This window comes from Camellia sinensis, chromosome 2 (assembly GCF_055761805.1).
Source record: "Camellia sinensis isolate YWXY chromosome 2, ASM5576180v1, whole genome shotgun sequence".
NCBI lineage: Eukaryota > Viridiplantae > Streptophyta > Magnoliopsida > Ericales > Theaceae > Camellia > Camellia sinensis.
Genome location: NC_138962.1, coordinates 62,245,586 through 62,270,395, shown reverse-complemented (window position 1 = coordinate 62,270,395; position 24,810 = coordinate 62,245,586). Strand labels below are relative to the sequence as shown.

At 34.5% G+C, this 24,810-nt stretch overlaps 1 protein-coding gene across 1 annotated transcript; it reads right to left on the bottom strand.

Moving 5' to 3' along the window:
- Window positions 1–5,702: 5,702 nt before the first annotated feature.
- On the bottom strand, window positions 5,703–24,690 carry CLC-C (chloride channel C). Its single transcript, XM_082914617.1, has 7 exons — window positions 24,260–24,690; window positions 20,683–20,883; window positions 14,601–14,778; window positions 12,192–12,454; window positions 11,464–11,733; window positions 6,721–7,849; window positions 5,703–6,039 (listed from the first exon to the last, which is right to left on the bottom strand). The coding sequence occupies exons 1-7, from the start codon at window positions 24,475–24,477 to the stop codon at window positions 5,950–5,952; spliced, it is 2,349 nt and encodes a 782-aa protein (XP_082770743.1). The 5' UTR covers window positions 24,478–24,690; the 3' UTR covers window positions 5,703–5,949.
- Window positions 24,691–24,810: the final 120 nt, after the last annotated feature.

The following is a 24,810-nucleotide window of genomic DNA, read 5'->3' as shown; positions in this document are numbered from 1 at the left end:
TTTATGTTAACAATTGGTATCAGAGCCAAGTTATCATGTGTCTTATCAGAATTGATATGCTTTATTCATTCTATTTAGTTTCTTGGAAACAGATTCTGAATTTTCTTATGGATGTAAATTCTGTTTTTTCCTGTTTTGTTCTGTGAAAATGGCAATTTGTTTTCTGGAATTGTAAAATGATTCGGTGGGCATTTTTTTTTTTTCTTTTTTTTCTCAAATGGATGAACATCATGTATTTATATATATATATAGATATATCTTGCGATTTGATCGGTTTAATTTTGAACATCATAAAAAAAAAAAAACTATTTGTTTTTGGACCCGTCAATTCTATTTATATATGTATATATATAATTGGAATTGCTTCATATTATATAACATATACAGGGTCACAAATTTAGAAATCTTTAAATTTAATGTAATTTCATACAACGTCTACAGAAATTTAATTTTCTAACATTCTCAATATAAGTCAATTCAAACAAGATGTCACAAAAGTGATATCTCTTGTCTAGATTGTTTTATATGGAATGTTTTGAAGTTCATGTCTGTGTATCTCATGCGGGTATTTATCGGTCCAAAGACATGATTAAGACTTGGCAGAATTACACACACATTTTGTGGTGATAAACATGTGCCAATTGTCAAGAAAACCTGATGTGAATAATAAATCCATCAAAAGATAGATTTGTTATTTGACATAACTTATTGTCAATGTTTGATCATTACAACAAGAATACCACTTACAGTTAATATCACTACCCAAAGGCTTGGTATTAATGTTGTGCTAGGTATCTTAAGATGTTGTCAATAGTGAACATATTGATTGTTCTCGGCTGCATGGACATAGACTTGGCATTAAGGATGCCAAAACCGAATTCTCTCACTGCACAAAGTACTCCTGAGGAAACTATGTACTTTGAAAAGTGGGATCGTTCTAACAGGCTAAGTCTTATGATCATGAAGCGTGGGATTCCAGAAGTTTTTCGGGGTGCAATAACAGAGGATGTTACCGTTGCTGGTGAATTTCTAATTTCTTTCAGAAATTCAAAAGCGTTTTGCTAAAAACGATAAGGCTGAAACAAGCACGCTTTTAGCAAGCTTGATTTCAATAAAGTATAAAGGCAAGGGTAATGTTCGCGAGTGCATCATGGAAATGTCTCATCTTGCTTCAAAACTTAAGGCACTAAAGCTCGACCTATTTGATGATTTGCTCGTGCATTTAGTTCTCATCTCTCTTCCTGCACAATTTAACCAATTTAAGGTCAGTTATAACTGCCAGAAGGAGAAATGGACTCTCAATGAGCTCATTTCATTTTGTGTGCAAGAAGAAGAGAGATTGAAGCAAGAAAGGATTGAAAGTGCTCATCTGGCAAGCACCTCCAAGCATACGGGCAAAAGAAAGCATAAGGGAAAGGAAGTTGCTATTCCTCAGGGTCCGGAACCAAAGAAACAGAAAGTGCAGAGTGGACAGATTTCCATAGAGCACATTGGGACAAACTCCATGATAGCGGATCCACTTACGAAGGGACTACCACCCAAGGTCTTTCATGAGCACACTGCTCAGATGGGTGTTGTTCTATTTGAGAACATTCTGGTTTAGTGGGAGTTTATATTTATATTACTGCTTTATGTCAGCCTTGAGTTTTATCTATGTAATTAGATTAATTTCTGCAGAAATGAAATATTCAGTTTATTGCGCTCTGTTACGTATTGTGAAATATTGATCTCAATAAAGTTAAGTAGGACCAGTTGGAAATAGGCATGTATGGATCACATCACATGTAATTTTCATGCTACGCATCCATGATTGATCTATGTCATTTAGCTGTATTAGTATACGTGACCATTGGTGGGTCGAGTTACGATTGATGTAACGAAGATCGCTTTGATCCTATGTTAATATAGTTAATGGACAAGATTGTTTGGATACCCTCAAGTTATGATAACAAATTTCTGAGCTCACTAAAGTTAAGCACATTTTTCAGGATACATATGTGGTTCAGTGGGAGATTGTTAGATAATGTCTCAATGGGACCGCATAATTAAATGTGGTATTATCATTTATAAGAAGCCTACAATTTAAGTGATTCAATTTAGTTAATAGGCTTAAGGGTATATGTGTTATGGACCTAATGTGTAGATACTAGTTGTATAATTTCTATTTCTATGAGGGGCAAAAATAGAAATTAAAACATATTGGTTAAAGTTGGTTTTCATTCCTTTTGAACTTCCACAACCTTTCAGTTTTGAAAACCAATAAATAGAAATTAAAACCAATAATGGTTAAAGTTGGTTTTCATTCCTTTTGAACTTCCACAACCTTTCAGTTTTGAAAACCAATTACAACCTTTAAAAGGTTATGGTCCCTATTCCTTCCCAAGTGGAAATAAGAACACTGCCATTTTTTTTTTTAAATCCTCTCAAGGAAAAACATAAGGCACCAAAGGGGAAAGGATTAGAAGGCAATAACATAATCAATAACAAAGAGTTCATTGATAATCACGCTTCCGTTTAACCGTTCATCAATGGATTCAGGTATGTCATTTTGTCTTGATTTCTTGATAATATACCTGGTAAATGATCCAAAGTGTAAAGTTTATGTTCTGAAATTTATGTTAACAGAGGGTACCAACAACGGTGACAAAGGAGATGTGAGTAGCTGAAAAAAAGAAAAAGAAAAAGAAAAAGAAAAATATCTTTAAAATTGAAGATGAGGGTATTATTGAAATAAAAAGATGTGTACTAAGATTTTTTATTTTACTGATGTATGTATTAAGAAGCTGTTCATTAAGTGTGTGCACTAAAAGGAATTAGTGTGTAAAAATAGAATTATCCCACAATTTTAGCATAATTACATCATGCTCCTTTAAGATTTTAAATATAACACTTGGGCCTATTTTTCATTAAAAATTCGTTAGTGACATGAATGAAAAAAATAATGTTATCATATCATTTATGTTGAAATATATATTTTATCTTATATATCTTTATGTTCTATGTCAATTGCATTAATTTTTGTCACTTTAACCTTATTAAAAAAAATCAATATAATTAAATTAAATTTATAAAATTTATTATATTTTATTTAAATTTCAAGGACACATCAGCATAATGTACCCTTAAAATTTTAATGGCTAGCTAAATGATCAACAATGCTAGAGGGCCACAATTTTTGTGGCCACAATAGCTCAAAACTGTCAAAACGACGTCGTTTTGACATGTTTTACACCCAAAATGACGTCGTTTTAACAATTTTAAATTATTATGACCACAAAAATTACGACTCTCGAACATTTTCCCTAAATGATTTATGCATTACAATTGCACGTCTATGACCTGCGCATGCTTATCTACGCAACAATGCACTCATAAATCTACATAAAACTACCTTCTACCAATAAAAATATAATTTTTGGCTAAATAATTTAAAAGGTAAAATTTCGTTTGGATAAGGTTGGAAAAGCAATTTAAAAAGTATATATATTTTTAATTATTCACTATTTTTTTTAGCAATTATCAAAGACATCAATTCTTCTAAATATTAAAAATTCAAAAATAAATAAATAAATCAAACACTAAAATTACAACTGCAAACCCAACATATCATGATTACTTTCACTAATTTGATATAATTTTTTTAATTTATGAGGGGGGGGGGGGGAGAGCTGATGGCAAGCCCCATACCCTTGTGACATTTTAATTATTTTTGATCTTTCACATATATATTTAAATGGATTTTTCTATCATTTTAAGACACTTTAACAACATAGTTGGAGCACCCATTTAATTGCTAAATTAACAAACACTAAATAAATAAATTAGGTATCACTTTTATCATTTTTTTATTATATAACACACAAATTTAAAGAGGCTATTCAATTTGCTCTTACATGAATAAAATGAGTGATGATTCTCTAGAGTGCTTTTTTTTTTTAGACTTTTAAAGTGATTTTTTGGATAGGTAAAATTTAATTCTATAAAAATTAAGGGTATAATAATTATTTTACCTTCTAACTCTCAAGCATAACCTTATCAAATACTCAACGATGAAGTCTTCAAGCAACCGATTAACAAAAAAAAGTCTTCAAGCAAGTACTCACATACATAAAAACAAAATGAAAAAAAGGAAGATTTTAGCTTACAAAAGTTAGCTTAAAAATATACACACACAGACACACAAAAAAAGAAGAGTTGAGAAAATTACGAAAAAAAATCCAAAGTTTGACATTTGTAGCAAAATAAATCTTGAATTTTTTATTTTATCAATTTAAACCTAAACTTTTGATTTGTTTTCCATTTAAATCATCAGTCCATTTCATTAATTAAACCGGCAAGAAAAAGGATATTTTAGTAATTAAATTCAACGAAAATAGTATTTATGTATACCTATATTGAGTTTACTAACTAAAATATATTTTTTGCTTTAATTAACAAAAATAGGTTGATGGTTTAGATTGAAAATAAATTAAAAAATTAAGATCTAAATTAATAAAATAAAAAATTCATAATTTATTTTGTTAAGAGGGCCAACCCCTTGAAATTTTTTGTCATTGTTCCAAAAAAGTTTAACTTTTAAAAGAATTTATTTATTTGTTTTTGTTATAGTTTATTTTGACTTTTTTAAACTGGGAACAAATAAGTTGAAAAATCTAAAAACTAGGACCAAACACTCCTACCTTTTCAAAGTAGAGCTTAGACATTATTATTTTAAATTTTTTAAGTTAAATAAATGAAACCAAACGCGGCATAAAACCCACTATCCAACTAGTAAATATTAGTTTAAAAAAAAAACTAGTAAATATAAAAGGTTGTGGATTGTCCCTTAATGTTGTATCATATGCACTCAAATTGGGACAATGATTGGTGGTCACAAATTCTGTAGTTCAAATGGTCCGAAAATGTCAAAACGACGTCGTTTTGGGTACAAAACAACTCTGAAAATGTCAAAATAACGTCGTTTTGATATTTTCAGACTATTTAAGCCACAGAATTTATACTCACCAAACATTTTCCCTCAAATTGGTGATATAATATCAGGAAAAAGTGGACTACTCAACCACAAAAAGTGGAAGCAAACCACAAAATCCTAACTAATCAACCCTACATACTCATAACAAATCTAGACTAACAATTTTCATTTTTTAATTTTGTTTTGTTTTATTTATTTATTTTTTGTTGGAATGAATTTTAAGGTTATTTTTATTTTTACATTTAGATTTTTATAGATTATTATTTTTTCCCAAAAAAAAAAAAGAAAAAAAAAGAAGGGAATCAGAATTATGCACTTCTTATCATGGGATACCCACATTATTGTGATGATAATTTACTTCCACTGGGACAGTTTTTTGTTCGTCTATCAAAACAATAGGATTTAATTTAAATGGTGATAAAATAATCAATAATTTATGATAATTTATATTAGGATTTTGTTAATAAGTGTCCCTAGTACACTTGATAAAAAACTTATAATGCTTGTACATAATGCATGAGAGTGTGTTCAATATGTAATGTACAATCAATTTAAATATTGTTTACTAATACTTTAAGACACTCGTTAACCAAACTCTTTATATTAATTATAAGTAATTTATGTATATTAATGAAATTCAGAAGCCCCGACCAAATTCAAAATTATACTGTCCCAGCCTTAAAATTTTAAGGCTGGGTTTAGATTAAAGCCGGGCCAACTTGCACCTAACTTTTAAACACACCTGTGCATTAAATGGAATTGGATTGTTCACAAGAGTTTACATGTATGCTGTATCCACAAAGACATAAAATGCAGTCTCAGAAAAATTGCACTCCTCTCTTACTCTCTAACCTCTCAGAATTTGAACAACAAGAATTGTAGAATTTTTAATTTCGATAATTAATCTGTATTATCCACATGATAATGTACAAAGGATAAATAATGGTAGGCGATGCGCACTTTTGCGAATTCTCAAGCTACATGTGAGGGTTAAGATGCGGGTGAAGTCCCAAAACGTGTTCCGGCATGAAGTCATGCCTTGTCAGGATTCCTACAATTGGAGGTCTCTGCAAAACATTGAAAAAAAACAATACACGAATCATATCCAAACCTTGTGTTGTGTAGAAGAACTTCCAAAAAATAATTGCCAACAAGTTATAACAATTTCCAGAAATTATGTGAAGAGAAACATTATGCATTCTGGTTCAATGACACGGTCACTTCTCAGTCTGCTTGTTCTTGTTTTTGTTGTTGTTCTTCCAGTAAACAACTATCTACTTTCCTTTGAAACAATTCTTTGACAACAGACAGATGAAAATCAGGACTACAAAAATGAAAAAAGAAGTTAATATATACTCCCTCTGATGGCGACAGTGATGGTAGCCAAGGCTGTGGCAATGGTGGTGGGGATGAGAGTGGCGGTGGTAGTGTGGTGACATTAGTAAGAGTTTAGTCTGGAAAACGTTTTTTGGCTTTTAAAAATGGAAAACATTTTCTGTCAAAATAGGTTTGTTTTCCATTAACTTTCGTTTTCCATCTTACCCAACGCCAGAAAAAATGTTTCCCACCTAAACAAACGGAGCGTAACAACAACATTTATTCATCTCCAACAATTTCTATAGCTGATCCTCACTATTTTTTCCTAGTTTTCCACCCAAAGAAAGAAATAGACAGCAAGTCTACTGATTTTTTAGCAAAGCAAATGAAAGCAAATAAACAGAATAGTAAGCAAATAGATAGAAAGTCACCCCAGGTGTTTTTGGCACAACACACATGTGCCTGAGACCAAGCTCCCGAAACAGGACTGCAGCTTTAGCTAGGGACATTGTCTCCCCTACCGCATATGGGGATGTATTAGTGATCGGATGGAGATCGACATATAACTCCATTTCCTCCTCATTAATTTCCAAATCCTCCAGTTTGAGCCCCTTCCCCGATCCTGCCTTTGCAAAGTCAAACGCGTGAAACCTCTGTAAAATTTCTGATCCACTCAACTCCCTTTGCTTGGTAAATATCTTTCCTTTAAGCAAAACAAGCAAGTGGGATCTCAAAGCAAGCCCACACAACTCCGGCACATCTGAGAAAGGCGGCTCATCAATCACAGGGAACCCGTGGTGGTTTGTTAACTTTAGTGCATGTACTATATTGCCCACTTTCTCAACACTAGAGAATGCTATCAAGGGACCAGAGACAACATCGCTTGCAACCAAGTGCCTCATGTATGGTTCGGCATGGGCCTCCATGTAAGGCAATCCCTTCATTTTCACTATTTGGTCATAGACCCCTTTGTTGAAACAATCGGCCACAGTTTTTGAAATAAGGAGAACTAGCATCAACAGTGGTAGAATTAATAGATCATTTGTAAGTTCGAGAAGTATGACACAAAGTGAAACTGTCATTCTCATGGTTCCACCAAGAAAGGAAGCAGCCCCGAGGAGCGCAAAGAGGCCAACATCTAAATCAGAGAAAGAGCCTAAAAGGGTCCCAACGAGTCGTCCATAGGAGGCTCCAGCAAGTATAACAGGGATGAAGAGCCCAGATGGAATGGCGATGCCATAAGTGACAATACCAAGGCAGAATATAACAACAAAGCAAATTAAAAGGGTTGAGAGATGAAACTCGTATATAGTGCCAGAGCTAAATAAGTTGCGGATGACATCATCGTTGGTGTTGAGCAAGAGGGAGGCAAGGTCGTTGTAGTAGCCTGGTGGACACTGGAAGCTCTTATAGTTTCCAGAGTGACCTGTGCCGGGGCATTCAACTTCAAGCCCAGTGGGGCATGGGGTGCACTTCACCAACCATGGAAGGCCATAAGAGCAACAAGAGGTCAGGAGGGAGATGGCGACAACAAGAAAGATTTTGAATCTGGGACCTCTCCTGCAATTTCATTCTCAATAATCAGCAAGAGCAAAACACTACCACAGATTTTGCATGACAGGTTGAAAGCTCATGAGATCATGTTAAGTTTGGAATAATTTGGTCTAAAAGTTGGAGTCTTGGGAGCTAAATTAGCTAATCAAGCAGAGGATATCACGCCATATAAAAATTGGTCAAGTACAAATTATTTCGCATATAAAAAGAAGAAAATAAAGTAATGAAATGAAATTAATTGTTTTAAAAATGAAACCAATTTACCACCAGATTTATTGTCATGAAAAACTCCGCCTAGGATGTCTAACAATCTGCCAATCCCAAGCCCGGGTAAAGGAGGAGGGTTGTGTGTTAGGTAACCAATAACCAACAGGTAAAAACACCGCTCGGATCCCTTATGAAAATGATTCCTACTTTGAATCGATTAAATGCTAGGTCGTTCCCCCTAAATTACGCGTTGCGCTTGCCTCCAGGTGTTTCGAAAAGTTGAGCAAGGGGCGCCGAATCGACGCCTAGGGGCAATGAAAATTGAGCAAAGGTTGCTGTGTTTTCCTAGACGAGCGCAAATAAAGAAGCTAGTCCAAGACTATAGGTGTAGGGTAGCCACATGAAATGTAGGAATTTTAACTGGTAAGACTATGGAATTGGTAGATGTCATGATTAGGAGGAGAGTTAGTATAGCTTTCATATCAGAAACTAAGTAGACGAGTGCGAAAGTTAGGGAAATAGAGGATACCGGTTTTAAACTATATTATAGTAGCAAGGATAGGCACAGGAATGAGGTAGGAATAATAGTTGCCAAGGATCTTGTAGAAAATATAGTTGCGGCCATTAGGAAAGGTGATAGGATTATGTTCGTTAAACTAATTACTGGAGAGAATATAGTGAACGTTATTAGTGCATACGCTCCCCAAGTAGGATTGAATAATCAGACAAAGAGATTTTTTGGACCAAATGGATGAGGTATTATAGGAGATACCCGTAGGAGAGAACCTAGTTATAGGTGAAGATTTCAATAGCCATGTAGGAATCGATAAACTAGGTTATGAAAGGGTGCATGGTGGGTATGGTTTTGGTGATAAAAATGAGACTGGAGAGAGTATTTTAGATTTTGTGTTGGCTTCTGACTTGGTGGAGGCCAATACTAGGTATAAAAAGAGAGGAGCATTTGATAACATTTAAGAGTGGGTCAATTAGGAGCCAAATAGATTACTTTCTAGTAAGAAAAGTAGACTGTCTAAAGTGCAACGATTGTAAGGTAATTCCTGGAGAGAGCCCGACGTCTCAACAAAGGATACTTGTACTAGATTTATGCTTTAAAAGGCAATACCAAGCTAGGAAGGATAGTGGGCGTCGTAGGACAAGATGGTGGGACCTAAAAGGGGATAAGTTAGAAATATTTAACAAAAGAATAGATATAGAAGGTATTGGGACTTGGAAGATGATGCTGATACTATGTGGAACTTGATGGCCAATTGTATGAGTAGAATCTCAAGGGAAGTCCTTGGAGAGTCGAAAGGAAAGGGGCTCAACTCTAAGGAAACTTGGTGGTGGAGGAAGGAGGTTCAAGCAGCAGTAAATACGAAAAAAAAAGTGCTTTAAAAGTGGCAGAAAGATAGAATTGAAGAAAACCTTAAGAGCTACAGATTGGCTAATAAGGAGGTCAAAAAGGTAGTGAGAGAGGCTAAGTTGAAAGCCTATGATGACCTATACACTAAACTAGATAGTAATGAGGGAGATAAGAGAATATACTAACTTGCTAAAATGAGAGAGAGGAAAATAAGAGATGTTAATTAGGTTAAGTGTATCAAGAGTGAAGACTCTAAGGTGTTAGTGAAAGATGAAGAGATTAAGGAGAGGCGGAAGAACTATTTTGAGAAGTTGTCAAATAAGGAACATGGAGGAAAGTCAAAAGGGGAGGAAGTAGACAGTAACAAGGAAAACCAAGCTATAGGTTCTATCACATGATTAGGAACTTTGAAGTGGAGATTGTACTTAAGAATATGAAATTGAATAAAATTTTAGGACCCGATAATATTCCTAAAAAGGGGATTGCTTGGTTGACTAGGTTATTTAGCAAGATTTTGTTGATTAGGAAAATGCTAGAGTGGAGGACGAGTATTTTAGTGCCAATTCATAAGAATAAAAGAGATGTCAAGAATTGCAACTAAAGAGGAATCAAACTGATGTGTCATATAATGAAAGTGTAGGAGAGAGTGATGAAATGTCGATTGCAAGATATAACAGATGTGTCAGAGAATCAATTTAGATTTATGCCGGATAGGTCAACAATGGAAGCGGTCTATCTTTTGAGGAGAGTAATAGAAATGTATAGAGAAAAGAAAAGAGACATTCATATGATTTTTATCAATCTTGAGAAAGCATACGATAAAGTACTTCGAGATATAATCTGGTGGGTGTTAGAGAATAAAATGGTGACAAAGGTTATATTGATATGATTAGGGACATGCATGAAGGTGTGGTGATCACTATTAGATCGCCTGCTAAAAAGGCAAGTGAAAGTAAATTTCCAATTATTGTGGGGCTACACTACGGATCAACTTTAAATCTTTATCTTTTTGCTTTAGTTATGGATAAGTTGACAATAAATATTCAGGATGACATGCCATGGTATATGCTTTTTGCAGATGATATCGTGTTAGTGGGTGAGACTAGAGAAGGAGTTAAAACTAAGTTGGAGACATGGAGAGAAGCACTTAAATCTAAAGAATTTAGGATAATTAGAACTAAAACAGAGTACATAAAGTGTAATTTTAGTAACACTAACCATGGAAGTAGAGGAGAAGTGAAGATTGAGAACCAAGAACTGCTTAAGAGTGAACATTTTCGTTATTTAGGATCGATTATCACAACGGTTGGAGAGATTGGAGCGAAAGTGGTCCATAGAATTAAGACATGATGGGTTAAGTGGAAGAGCGCGTCTGATGTACTGTGTGATAAACGAGCACTAGACTAAAAGAAAAGTTATATAGAACAGCTATAGACCAGTGATGTTGTATGAGACGAAATGTTGAGCAACTAAGAAACATGTAGATAAGATGCGTGTTGCTGAAATGAGGATGCTAAGGTAGATGTGTGGCAAGACTAGAAAAGACAGTATTATGAGTATATTCGTGAATGGGTAGGAGTACCACCGATAAAAGATAAGTTGAAAGATAATAGATTGAGATGGTTTGGTCATATACAACAGAGGCCAACATAAGCAGTAGTGAAGAGATGTGATTGAGTGACGGTAGATGGAAGTGTTGGGGGAAGGGGCACACCTAACTTGACGTGGGCAAGTGTAGTAAATAAAGATATAAATCTCCTTAATTTGATTAACCAAATGGTCATTAATAGAATTGAGTGGAGAAGAAGGATTCATGTAGTCGACCTCATTTAATGGGACTTAAGGTTTGGTTTGGTTATTTATTATGATGAAAAGTTGATTGGATATTGAAATACAATATTTATCATTATGTGACACATGCTTTACAAAAATATTGGGTAGATTTCTGAATTCTATTTCCAATTAAATCAGCTAATTGTCACTTCAACGGCATTCAATAACTATAATAAGTTGTATTCTTATTAATAAAAGAGGGATTACGAGGGCATACTCATTGATGATACTGTAAGTGCGAAGAACCTTGTCCACAAGATAATTGTAAAAACTTCCGAAAATACCTCCAATAATTCCAAGTAATATAATTGCCAACAAATCTGGTGCATTGTAAGATGGCACTGCAGAATTGACATCAAACATGATCAGACCTCCTTTCCCAAATAGTCCACATTTTCCACTCTCACAAAATTCTATCAGAGATCTCAAAACCACAGCTACTACAGCAGTTGTGAAAAAAGTCCTCCAAAGAAGAGCACTCCGCCACCTAAAAGACATAAAGTAGGATAAGGTAAGTGCCTACAGAAGAATGAACTTCAAAGCTCTATTCACAGTTACAAGAGAAAAGAAAGCAAAACTAGATATCTGAACAATTTCATCATTCCTTTAGGTTACCAAGTGATCACCGTGCTCTACTTCAATTCATACCTCGTTTTATTTTTTTCACTCTTTCATCCGTTTTTTCTCTCCAAGTAACTTTATACTGTAGATATGGCCATCAAGCAGAACAAAACATTGACAAAAATAACTAACAAAATTGAAGCCATGGTTTGCAAAAGAAGCCAGATATAAATCTACAGAGTTAACATGTTCGCTAATCCCTTGTTATCAACAAACATGATCTCGGATGTAATGATAATGAATCCAACGACAACACGAGTCGAAATGTACAGGTTGTGTGTGCATGTGTGTGTGTGTGTGTGTGAGAGAGAGAGAGAGAGAGACCATGAAGCTACTTCTTCAAGAGCAAAGAGAACTCCGCCAACTGGGGCACGGAAGGCAGCTGCTACACCAGCAGCAGCTCCACAAGTGATCAAATCCCGTCGATCCCTATCATTTTTGAAGTATCTGAGCCATTTCCAAGTCAAATGGTACTTGCGGGAACCTCCCTGTCCAAGTAAATTGGCTATGCAGGCGCCAGTATGTACCATGGGTCCTTCCTTTCCCACAACAAATCCAGCAGCAACTCCAAATATGGAACCAAAAATCTGTCAGAATTGAAATGCATTGAAAATAAGTTTATGATAGCAGCCGTGAAGCAACTAACAGTCTGAGCAAGCCTCGAGAAAAACAAACCATTCTAATTTTCACCTTGCTAAATCAAAACTCACTCTGAGCACTAAAGTGGCATACATACACTAATATAACAATCTATTGACATGCAATGAGGTTCAAACTGCTATAGCCAATAAAAAAGAAGCAGAAAAAAATTTAAATCTTACATGGATTAACAGCAAAACAATGAGTTGTGTCAGTCTGCATGCTAAGTCTCGAGTGCTTGGTGATAAGATTTAGGGTAAATTACACTTGGCACCCTTGCACTTTCACCAAAATCTCACTTTAGTCCTTCCACTTTCAATTTCCATTAGCTTTATTAACGGTAGATGGATGGAAGGGTAAGATTAACTCAATTTAAAGTGTAGGGGGTTGGACAGCTTGCTTAGTTTCAGGTGGACACCGCCCTCGTCCCGATATCCTCACCATTAGTAGGAAGCCAGCAAGCGCCTGTAGTTCCTGACGTATTTCTGGAAAGGGGGGAGATAGCATTATAGGACTGCCTAGGAGGGAACTCAATAACATCGTAGAGCGAGTGTCGATCCCCCATCCGCGAGGGGAATTCTCCGAGGAGAGCAGCAGGCTGCATTAAACCTGGCAACGTAGCTCGTCCAGCCGTTTATGAGACAGGTTTTGGGGCTGACCAACACTTCCTCCCAGCTCATTAGACAGCTTGGAAAACTGATTATAATTTGAAGTGTAGGGAGTTGACTACTACAATTGAAAGTGAAGGGGCTAAAGTGAGATTTTTGTGAAAGTGTTAGAAAAGAACTAAAGTGAAATTTTAGTAAGAGTGTAAGGGTGTTAATGAGACAACAAAAATGTCACATATGCTTCAAATGAAAATTTTTGTCAACTTCGTTAATGGAAGATGGATGGAAGGGAGAGAATGCACCTTGACTTAAAGTGTAGGGAGTTAACTGTTACGGGACTAAAGTGAGAGTTTGGTCAAAGTACAATAGCACTAAGTGTAATTTACCCTAAGATTTAAGTGACAAGGGTAGACGCAGAAAATTACAAATAAGAATGGTTATATTGAAAATGGAACTGAAGCTTCAGATTTGAATTCATGTACTTTTCAGAAGAGACAAGAGATTGAAACCAAACCAATGGAATATACTTGTCTAGTCAGTATAAACTCAATTCTGTTAACATTGGAAAAGTATCAGCAAATGCTGTCTAGGTGTTCAAATTTCTCATTCGGGATGTGTGACATGTTGAAACATGTTTAACTCGCTAAGTTAATAGACTTAAATGGTCCTTTCTTGTGCCTAAGGAAAATGAAAACATACTTGTTATGTACTCTCAAGCTCCGTCTCCTTGTTGATGAGACAAGATAGAGAAATAAAAGCTAGGAACACTCAAAAAGGTTAATGTGTGTAAGGACAACTGTAAGATTCCAAATCTAAATTATTATTTTTAGCTTCTTCCTCTAAGGACAAGGAACGTTTGAGAGAGAGAAAGAGAGAGAGAGACGCAATAAAAGAAATAGAAAGCAAGGACTATGAACACGTACAGAAGAGGAGTGATCTTCACCTAAAATTCAGAGGAAATGGGCTAAACAATGACAGAAAAAAGAGCAAACCAAAGCAAAGATGAAAAACTCAAAATGGATCATTAGGTAGTATCATAGCATGCTATCAAGAAGATATACATACTCCTTTAAGGGCAAGAGAATTGGTCCTTGACTCACTGAATGAAGAGTCCAATTGGGGAAAAAATTAGTCTGACAAAGACATAGGCAACTATCTAAGATGTGACACCAATGCTAAGGACAAGTAGAACAATTAGCCAACTAAAAAAAGACCACTACTAGTTTCCTTCCACAAGAAAATGGCTAAATCTCTAAATATACATTTCTTGATGCCCCAACTGAAATACTGAATTTCAGATTAAAATGAACAGAATGGAGAGACACAAACATATAGCATTAGTCACTGGTCACGCCAGATGCCCTCTAATGCACAACTAATTCATAAATATATCATAACTAATTCAGAAATAATTCACAAGGTAATTGACTTTAGTGTGTTTGTGCGTGTTAGAGACAGAGAGAATTATAGTGAGGTTCTGACAAACCTTTACAAAGAGGGTACTTGGAGCCAAAATAGAATGAGCATCCACACCATTGAGATAGGCTTTCACCTCAGGTATGCCAGAGCCGGCTGCAGCAGGGGCAATATAAGCACAGAGGGCTGCAGCAACAATTGCCAAAACCAGGTTACAACCTGCATATGCTGCAAAAGCCTGATAGTACCTGCACTGGAATTAGAGCCACTTATAGTTACTCTGTTGGGGTAGAAAATAATTTTATGGGATGTCCTATGGCCTACTATTATTTTAGATATTACAAACACAAAAAGAAAACCAAGCTTTTTGGGTGCAAGTGTGAGAATTAACTGCCAATGACCATGAATTTTATACAAGTAACAACCAAATGCCCAAGTCATTGATGTAATAGTAATAGTATGAATTTTAATGGATTCATCACACTCCAATAACAGTGTGCATAACATACACCACCAAGCCACATGGAACTATATGAAACATGAGATCAAGCAAAAATTTACTCCTTCCTCAAGAAATGCACGGCATTTCAATTGTACACAATTTTAAATAGTTCTCTTGCTTACAGTACAGGAATCAAGGTTTTAAAAAGTGGTGTTACGTAACGGTTGCTGTAATAAATGCTACCCGTTACACCCGTATTTCAATTGTAAACAACTTTAAATAGTTCTCTTGCTTACAATACAAGAATCAAGGTTTTAAAAAGTGGTGTTACGTAACGGTTGCGGCTGCTACGTAACGATTGCGGCAGTAAACGCTACCCGTTACACCCACTTTTGCGGTGTGATGGAAATTCACATGTGTAACGGCCGTTTTGGTATTTGTGGCCACACCGTTACAATATTCTGAATAGCTTCTTTTCCAAAGAAAAAAAAAAATTTCTTACAAAAAAAGAATGAATACTCAAGTGATCCAAGCCTAAAGAAAAAACCATGTATGAATTTTTTTTTTATAATTTAATTTTTAATTTTTATTTCATTACATTTGCATGTAAAACAAAAAAATATATAAATAGTGGTTGTATTTCTTTTATAAATCATTTCATTAATATTTAATTGTAAATATTTTATATTTTGTTACTGTAATGTGTTGTCTAAAAAATGTCTTTAAAAAATAATCAGTAACTCAAAAATAATTTTTATTTACGACACAATTTTTATTTTTATAATCATTTCATTTATTACTTAATAGTATATAATTTATTTGGTTAGCTGTAAAGTGTTGTTTGAAAAAACGTCTTTTAAAAAAAAAATCATTGACTCAAAAAATAAATTTTGTTTATGACACAATTTTTTTTATAATCATTTCATTTAATAATTGTAAATATTTTATATTTAGTTAGTTCAGGTATTGGTCAAAAATAATTTTATAAACATTTAAAATAAATTATTCTTAAACCCATTAACTATTGAAATAAAATGTAAAAAACTCATTTTATAGTGATTTAAAAATATGAAATATATTGGATCATACTTAAAAATTAACAAAAATTAATCAAGATCTATTTTAAACCCTTATAAATGTGATTTTGAAAAAAAACAAATATGCATATCGGTAATTTTTTTTCAAATTATGCGAAAAATTAAAAAATTTACGGTTCCGGTTACAACAACCGTTATGTTATGGCCTTTACATCCCGCAACTGCAACCGCACTACCGCAACCGTTACTATGACCGCTTTTCGAAACCTTTGGGAATGAGTCATTATGAATGTACAAATGTGATGGCCAAAATACAATTGGACATCTCAATGTACCTCCAATTGTTACTATTGGAATATGGAATATTGTATATTTAATTTAGGAATTTAATTTTAGGGTTTGATTGTATAATTATTTAATTCCTTTTTCATGTATCTTATATTGATTATATATAGACATGGTTTCACCCAAATTATGATAAACCAATATTTTATAACTCTCTTCTTGGTATTAGAGCCAAACCCTAGCCACCCACCACCCTTATCTTCTATTGCTGGCGGCCCTAAACCACCTACCCAGCCACGCGATAGCCCTTCTTCTTCCCTCCACCCAGCCGAAAGTTTTCCTCTTCCTTCTCAGCCCCTCGACAATCCCTTTTCCTCACTGCCGCAACTTCCTTAGGTGCCAACTAGGCCTTCCCTGCCTTGGGTCTAGTGCGGCTTCCCCTCCTGGGTGTTGTTCTTCTCTCTTTACCCTTCTAGGGTTCATGTGTTGATGTGGTAAACACTTTCTAGTTTGATTTTCTATTGTGTTGGGCTACCGGTGTATTCGGTAGCATCTCTTTTATGTGACGCCATTACTTCGGCTTCGTGGTGCTCTCTTCTTGGTCACCTTCAAGAGCAACTTGGTTCCCTTCAAGAGCAACTTGGTTCATTCACTACCATGTCTCCAAGTGTTCCTTCCACTGCTACGCTCGCTACAGATACTCCTACAGCCTTTCATGTTCGCACTGCACCTATTTGGGTATTGGATTTTGGGGCCAATGATCATATGACCGGTGAGTTTTCTTGTTTATCCTCTCCTGTCTCTATTACTGCTTAGACTGTATGTCTTGCTGATGGGTCTATTTCACATGTCCAATATAAGGGTGATGTGTCATTGTTATCTAATATTACACTTACTTTTGTCTTACCTGTGCCCCGTTTTGCTTATAATCTTCTATGTGAGTCGCCTTGCTAAAAACCTTCATTGTGCTGTTATTTTCTTATCTACTCATTGTTTATTACAAGACCTGACTTCGAAGAAGATTTTTGGCAGGGGGTTTTAGCGCGACGGGCTATACTACTTCGGGGACCCACTACCTTCTCATCTTACCACTTACCACTTCTGGCCTACAAGCAGCTGTGTTACCTGAGTCGTCTTCCTATGTGTTTTCTTTTCAAACTTTAGCCTTGTGGCATGCTCATTTAGGACATGCAAATTTTAATTATTTATGTTTATTTTTTCCGTCACTTAATAAAGCTTGCAAGGATCATTAGTTTCATTGTGTTGTTTGTGTCTAAACATACTCGTACTTCTTATATTCCTCGCATGTATCGTGCCCCCTGTATGTTTGACCTTATTCACTCTGATATCTGAGGTCTTTCTCCTCTTTTGGCTTTTTCTGGGCATCGCTATTATGTAACTTTCATAGATGACCATTCTAGGTGTACTTGGGTTTATTTGCTTAAAAAGAAGTATGATATACTTCCACTTTTTATTCAATTTCTCCAAATGGTCGTAACCCAATTCCATACCGTTGTACGCAATGTTCGTTCTGATAATTGGGGGGGGGGGGAGTACATCTCTGATGCATTTCGCTCCCAACTTAATCAGTAAAGAATTTTGCAGCAACTCACTTGTACTTCCACGCCTGAACAAAATGGGATTGCTGAACATAAAAATTGTCATATTATGTCTGTTGTCCGGTGTCTTCTTTGTGGAATGAATGTCCCTAAGTCCTACTGGCATATGGCTGTGCTTACTGCTGCTTATCTCATTAATCGGACACCTAGTCGGATTCTTCACGGGTGCCCCTTTTCAATTACTTTGACCAGATATTGTGTTATTTCCTCTTGTTCCTCGTGTGTTTGGTTGTACTTGTTTTGTTCGGGATTGTAGTCCTACTCGGACCAAGTTAGATAACAAGTCTCTTAAATGCATCTTCTTGGGCTATTCTGCTCTCTCTAAAGGCTATAGTGTTATGATCCATTGTCTCGTCGTTTTTATCATTCTATGGATGTCATATTTTGCGAAGCTATGCCATTTTTTGGTTCTAACCCTGTGTTTCAGGATTCCACCTCGCGTGCACCGCCTTCTGCTGTGTCACCAAGTGCTCGCCCTGTTCCTATCATTGATTCCTTTGCTTCTTCCTCATCGCCTGTATCTGCACCTGCTAGTCCTCCGCCATTACAGACATACTCTCGTCGCCCTCGTGCTCTACCCCCTCCAGCATCTTCTTCGTCCTCAGGCCAAGGTACACCCTCTACTATTCCCTCCCCCGCTCCTTCCCGGTATCAACCTGTGAACACCGTCCCATAATCTTTGGTTGGTTTAGTAGTACTAATCACCCTATTTCCCAGTTTTTATGTTATGATGCCCTTTCAGTTTCTCATCAGTCTTTTCTTGGCCAACTTGAGTCGGTCTCTATCCCGCGGTCTGTGTCTGAGGCTCTCCAGAATCTCCAATGGGTTGCCGCTCTGCAAACTGAAATGGCTGCTTTGGAGCATAATCACACTTGGGATCTTGTCTCTTTACCTTCTGGTGAGACGATTGTTGGGTGCAAGTGGGTTTTTACCGTCAAATACTTAGTTGATGGTACAGTGGACCACTATAAGGCTCGTCTTGTTGCTAAGGGCTGTACACAGGTTCCTAGCAAGGACTTTAGGGCTACGTTTGCACCGGTTGCTAAATTGACCATTGTTCGTTTATTTATTTCCTTAGCTGCCTCTTCTTCTTGGCACCTTCATCAACTTGATGTCAAGAATGCTTTTCTCCATAGGGACTTACTTGAGACGATCTACATGGATCCTCCACCCGGGTTTCGGGTTGAGCGGGAGTATACTGACAAGGTCTGTCGTCTGCGTAAGTCTCTCTATGGCTTCAAGCAATCTCCTCATGCATGGTTCCATCGTTTCAGCTCTGTTATCCTATCCATGGATTTTACTCAGTGTCACTCCGATCATATATGCTTCATTCGTCATCAGCCCACTGGTGGATGTATTATTTTGTTGGTCTATGTGGATGATATCATCCTTACGGGAGATGACACCATTGGTATTGCTAAGGTAAAACAGGAGCTTAGTCGAGTTTTTGACATCAAGGACTTGGGTCCTCTCAAATTTTTCTTAGGGATTGAAGTAGCTTGTTCTCATAGTGGGATATCATTGTCCCAACGGAAGTATACATTGGATCTTCTTCGGGACACCGGTATGATGGGGTGCAAGCCAGTTTCTACTCCTATGTATCCGAATTTGAAACTTTCGGCTGAGTCTAGTGAGTTGCTTTCTGATCCAACTCGCTACCAAAGATTGGTAGGACGTTTGATCTATTTGACTAATACATGACCAGACTTGACATTTGCTATAAGTGTGGTTAGTCAGTTTATGCATTCACCTCGTACTGCTCACCTTGATGCTGTTCACCACATCTTGAGATATCTCAAGTCATGTCCAGGTTTGGGTTTATTCTTCAATGGTGGGATTTAGACAGGATTGTCCTGTTTTACTGATACAAACTATGCTGGTTCATTGACTGATAAACGTTCCACTTTTGGGTTATGCACCTTCCTTGGTACCCATCTTCTGTCATCGAAAAGCAAAAAACAAGCTGTTGTTTCTCGATCATCTGCTGAAGCTGAATACCGCGCCATGGCTCATGGGACATGTGAGTTACTATGGCTTCGGTCCATTCTTACTAAGTTAAGCTTTGAGGAGAATAATTCCTCCAAGCTATTTTGTGACAATAAGTCTGCCATCTTACTTGCCTCTGATTCTGTGCTTCATGAGCGTACTAAGCATATTGAGGTTGATATTCATTTTATCCGAGAAAAGGTTCAAGCTGGCATTGTATGTCCTTCATTTGTTTCATCTTCTGATCAGATTGCCGACATCTTCACCAAATCTGTAGGACCATCCCTACTTCGATCTTCCATTGACAAGTTGGGGTTGGTTGACATCTTTGATTTAGCTTGAGGGAGAGTGTTAGAGTATGGAATGTTAGAATATAGAATATTATATATTTAATTTAGGAATTTAATTTTAGGGTTTGATTGTATAATTATTTAATTCTTTTTTTATGTATCTTATATTGATTATATATAGACATGGTCTCACCCAAATTAGGGTAAGCCAATATTGTATAACTCTCTTCTGTTACAGAATTCAAGTCCGGATAAGAAGAGGAATGGTCCAAAACAATATTCCAAACTAGCAATGAAAATTGTGGCACCAAAAATAAATGTACCAGATGGATTGATCAATGAAGACAATGTTTTAATAATAATAACCTCAGAGATGACGTAAAGTGATCCAAATGTGACGATATTCCAAACTAACAACGAAAACTCTAGCACCAAAAGTAAAAGTACTCTACAGAACCAGAGGAATTAATCAATAAAGACAACACAGGCTTACTTTTCATGGAGCATGAGATTGCTAGTAAGTAGAAGCTTAAAACCGGCAACATTCTCAACAGCAAGGTTATTAAAGAAGCCCACCAATCCTGTACTTAATCCTATAAGAAGTGCAAATGTCCACTTGAGAGCAACATACTGATATATCTGAACCTTTTTCCTAGACCTCCAGTCCTGCTTGAAAAGATAATTTTCAATAATCCTGCAAAAATACATAACAATCAAGGTTTTAAAAAGCGACGTTATGTAACGGGTGCGGTCGTTACTTAACGGTTGCGGTGGTAAATATTACCCATTACACCCGTGTTGTGTGTGACGGAAATTCACATGTGTAATGGCCGTTTCGATATTACGTAATGGCCATAACGGCCCATTACACACCATTATAATATTTTGAATAGCTTTTTTGCAAAGAAAAAAAAAATCTTACCCAAAAAAAAAAAAAAAAAAACCGCATATTCAAGTGATCCAAGTCCAAGGAAAAAACATTGTATGAATTTTTTTTCTTTATAATTTAATTTTAAATTTTTATTTCATTACATTAGCATGTAAAATAAAAAATATATAAATAGTGATTGTATTTATTTTATAATCATTTCATTTAATATTTAATTGTAAATATTTTTTTATTTTGTTACCAGTGGCGTAACCAGGAATTTGATGGAGAGTGGGCACAAATTAATAATAAGATCAGTGTGTTTGGTTTGAGTTTTTTGGATTAAGTTTTTTAAAAATTAAATTTTTTGATTTTCGTGTTTTTTGGTTTTTGGTGAATATTTTTAAAATTTTTAAAATATTTTTTTACTTTTTTAGATGAATTTTACTTGGATGTATTTAAAAAATTTGTGAAAAAATATTTTAAAAAATTAATAAATACATAAAAATACAAATAATGTACAAAATTTTCATATATATATATATGTATTTTTGGTATTTAGTGAATTTTTAAAAGATTTTTTTCACAATTTTTTTACTTTTTAGGTATATTTATGTTTGATATATCTAAAAATTAAAAAAATTGCTTAAAATATTAAAAAAATTCAGTAAAAATAAATAAAAAAATTCGAAAAACAACAAAATAGAATTTCTGAAAAGTATTTTTGGAAAACTCTAACCAAGCAATTTTTTTATTTTATTTATTTTTATAATAAACAACAATGAGATATTACTAAACTTAAATATTAAGAGTGCATTTGGATAAATGTGAATTTTAAATTATAGAATTTGAGATTAAATTTTATATAAATATTGGGGAGTAACTATTTATAGGTTGATTGAAAAATTAAAAAAAAAGATAAGTCGAGATAGAAATAATATATTTTAGTAGAGAAATTCTATAAAACACACCATAAAAAAAGTGTCTATCATATGTCGTAATTATGATTTTCGTGGTCTTTAGTTATGACACATTGTAGTGTTAGATATAATTTAGCTATAACTTCTTGTGGTTGTTATTTTGGTTATTACTATATATCAAGTAATAGTTAATTATGACTCATTTTAATATTAGTTATGGCCTATTGTAATTTTTTATTTTTTTTTTATAATTGAAGATGCGTTACTTGATTATAATTTATATAGTGGTCATTTTAGTTATGAAGGGAAAAAAACATATGAAGGACAAACTCTACATGTCAAATGTACGTAACAATCCAATAAATTTCATATATCTTCATTGAAGTTAATTATGTTTGCATGTCAATAATTATAGACATTACCATTATATTGAAATATTTATAAATAATAATATAACTTATCATAGTCTCTTTACTTTCAATCAAAATAACCATTATTGTTCTCATAATTTTAAAAATGTCATTGACATTTCACTTTAAATAATATTTTTATAAATTTTTTTATTTAAAATATTTTCTTTATGTTTAAAAAAAAAAAAATTCCAAAATCCCAGGGGAAGCACGTGACCCCCCTGGCCCTTGAGTGCCTCCGCCCCTGTATAATGTGTTGTCTAAAAAATGTCTTTAAAAAATAATTAGTAACTCAAAAATATTTTTTATTTATGACACAATTTTTATTTTTATAATCATTTCATTTATTACTTAATAGTAAATAATTTTATTTAGTTAACTGTAAAGTATTGTCTAAAAAAATATTTTTTAAAAGAAGAATCATTAACTCAAAAATATTTTTTGTTTATGACATAATTTTTTTTTATAATCATTTCATTTAATAATTATAAATTTTTTTATTTAGTTAGTTCAGGTATTGGTTAAAAATAATTTTACAGACATTTAAAATCAATTATTCTTAAAGTCATTAACTACTGAAATAAAATGTAAAAAGGTCATTTTATAGTGATTTAAAAATATGAAATATATTAGATCATACTTAAAAATTAACAAAAATTAATCAAAATCTATTTTAAACCCTTATAAATGTGATTTTCAAAAGAAAAAAAAGTATGCGTATCGGTATTTTTTTTTTCAAATTGTGTGAAATATTAAAAAATTTACGATTCCGATTACCGCAACCGTTACAATACGGCATTTACACTCTACAATCACAACCGCCAAGACGACTGCAATCATTTTTTGAAACCGTACAACTCACGCATTGAATGTTTCAGTTCCAGGTACAGTGACACAATTATGGCTTATAATACTATGAATCACCGCAAATAGTGTCCTTAATAAATCAGTAGATTTTTCTAACATAATCTAATCATTTCATTTATAGACAAAGTAGGAGCACACTAGTAACTAAAAATATTTTGTTCTACATTCCAAGTGCACATAACCAAACAAGCAAGGACAATGCTTTGGAAAAAAGTAAACAATTCCTTCACATACTTTGGAATTGAACAAAATAACAACCCAAAGTGCAAATAAAGTGTATATGTAATTAACGCTAATTGATGCAGCTTATATGAGGTACTTCTAGCCTTTTACCCAAAATAAAAAAAGAACAAAGAAAAAGTAGAGAGAATAATTTGATAACTCGAGACTTTTTCGTTTTTAACTAAGAATCAAGGTTCCCATATATAAGGCCTGAAAGTCGTGCAGTTTCTGCTTAAAGTTTATTAGGAAAAAATAACTAAAAATCTTTATGTGGTTGTCTTATAAAATTTTTGCAATAATCATCACCCCAAACGTTGACCTCAAATGTTTCCACACACGTCTATCTCTCTCTCTCTCTCTCTCTCTAAAGCACCAGATCGTGAAAAAATAATGGAGTCTACATCAAATAATTGCTTTCTTGATGGATCCAAGATCAAATATCTGTTTTCAAATCACACATACTAACGGTTGATATATATAATTCAAATAAGGAAAACTAAAATAAAATATTTATAAGGTTGGAGTCTCATTTCTCCCATTCCTCCCATCTATAAGAGCAGAACCAAGCAAAAATTGGACATGATGTCCATAATAGTGTAAAAATGTTAGACATACTAAAAATTTTATCGAAGATTTTACATGAGTGCGAGACACACGTAGATGTACATGGGACTTAATTTTTGAAATTTTTAGCATTAGATATACAATCATTATCTTCTCCACAAAATAATCTCCAAATAAGCAAATGACATAAATTTTCAGCAAAAAAAATTGAATGCGTACTCATAATCGAGGCTTTCAATGGGGCAAACATTAGCCCCAACAATGGCAATCTGAGAGGTAGTGTTCGTCCTCCTGCTCTTCACCAGAAGAGGCTCTCTGATCATCCCACCGCTCAAACTCTTCTCCGAAAACGACGATCCATTTCTCTGCAACTCATTCTCTTCGTACACCATTCCTTCACTCTCTATATCATTCACATCCCCCTGATTCTGCTCCATATCTCTCTCTCTCTCTCCCAAGTCTTCAATCAATTTAGAGAGAGATGATACAGAAAGTTCGGAGGCTAGCGAGGGAGAATTGAAAACAAAAAAATCTGAAGGTAGAGAGACAAAGTGGAGAGAGAGAGAGAGAGAGAGAGAGGGCTTTTAGTTGTGAAATTGGGTGCCTTATTTTATTATTCATTTATGACGAAGTTAGTAGGAGGAAACACCATTTTAGGCCTTGTTTTTGTATGATTTTTAAAAAAAAAAAAAAATTAAAAAGTCATTATTTTATTTAACTTATATCATTTTATTTAAACTATATCATTTTTTTAACACATTATTTTAAAT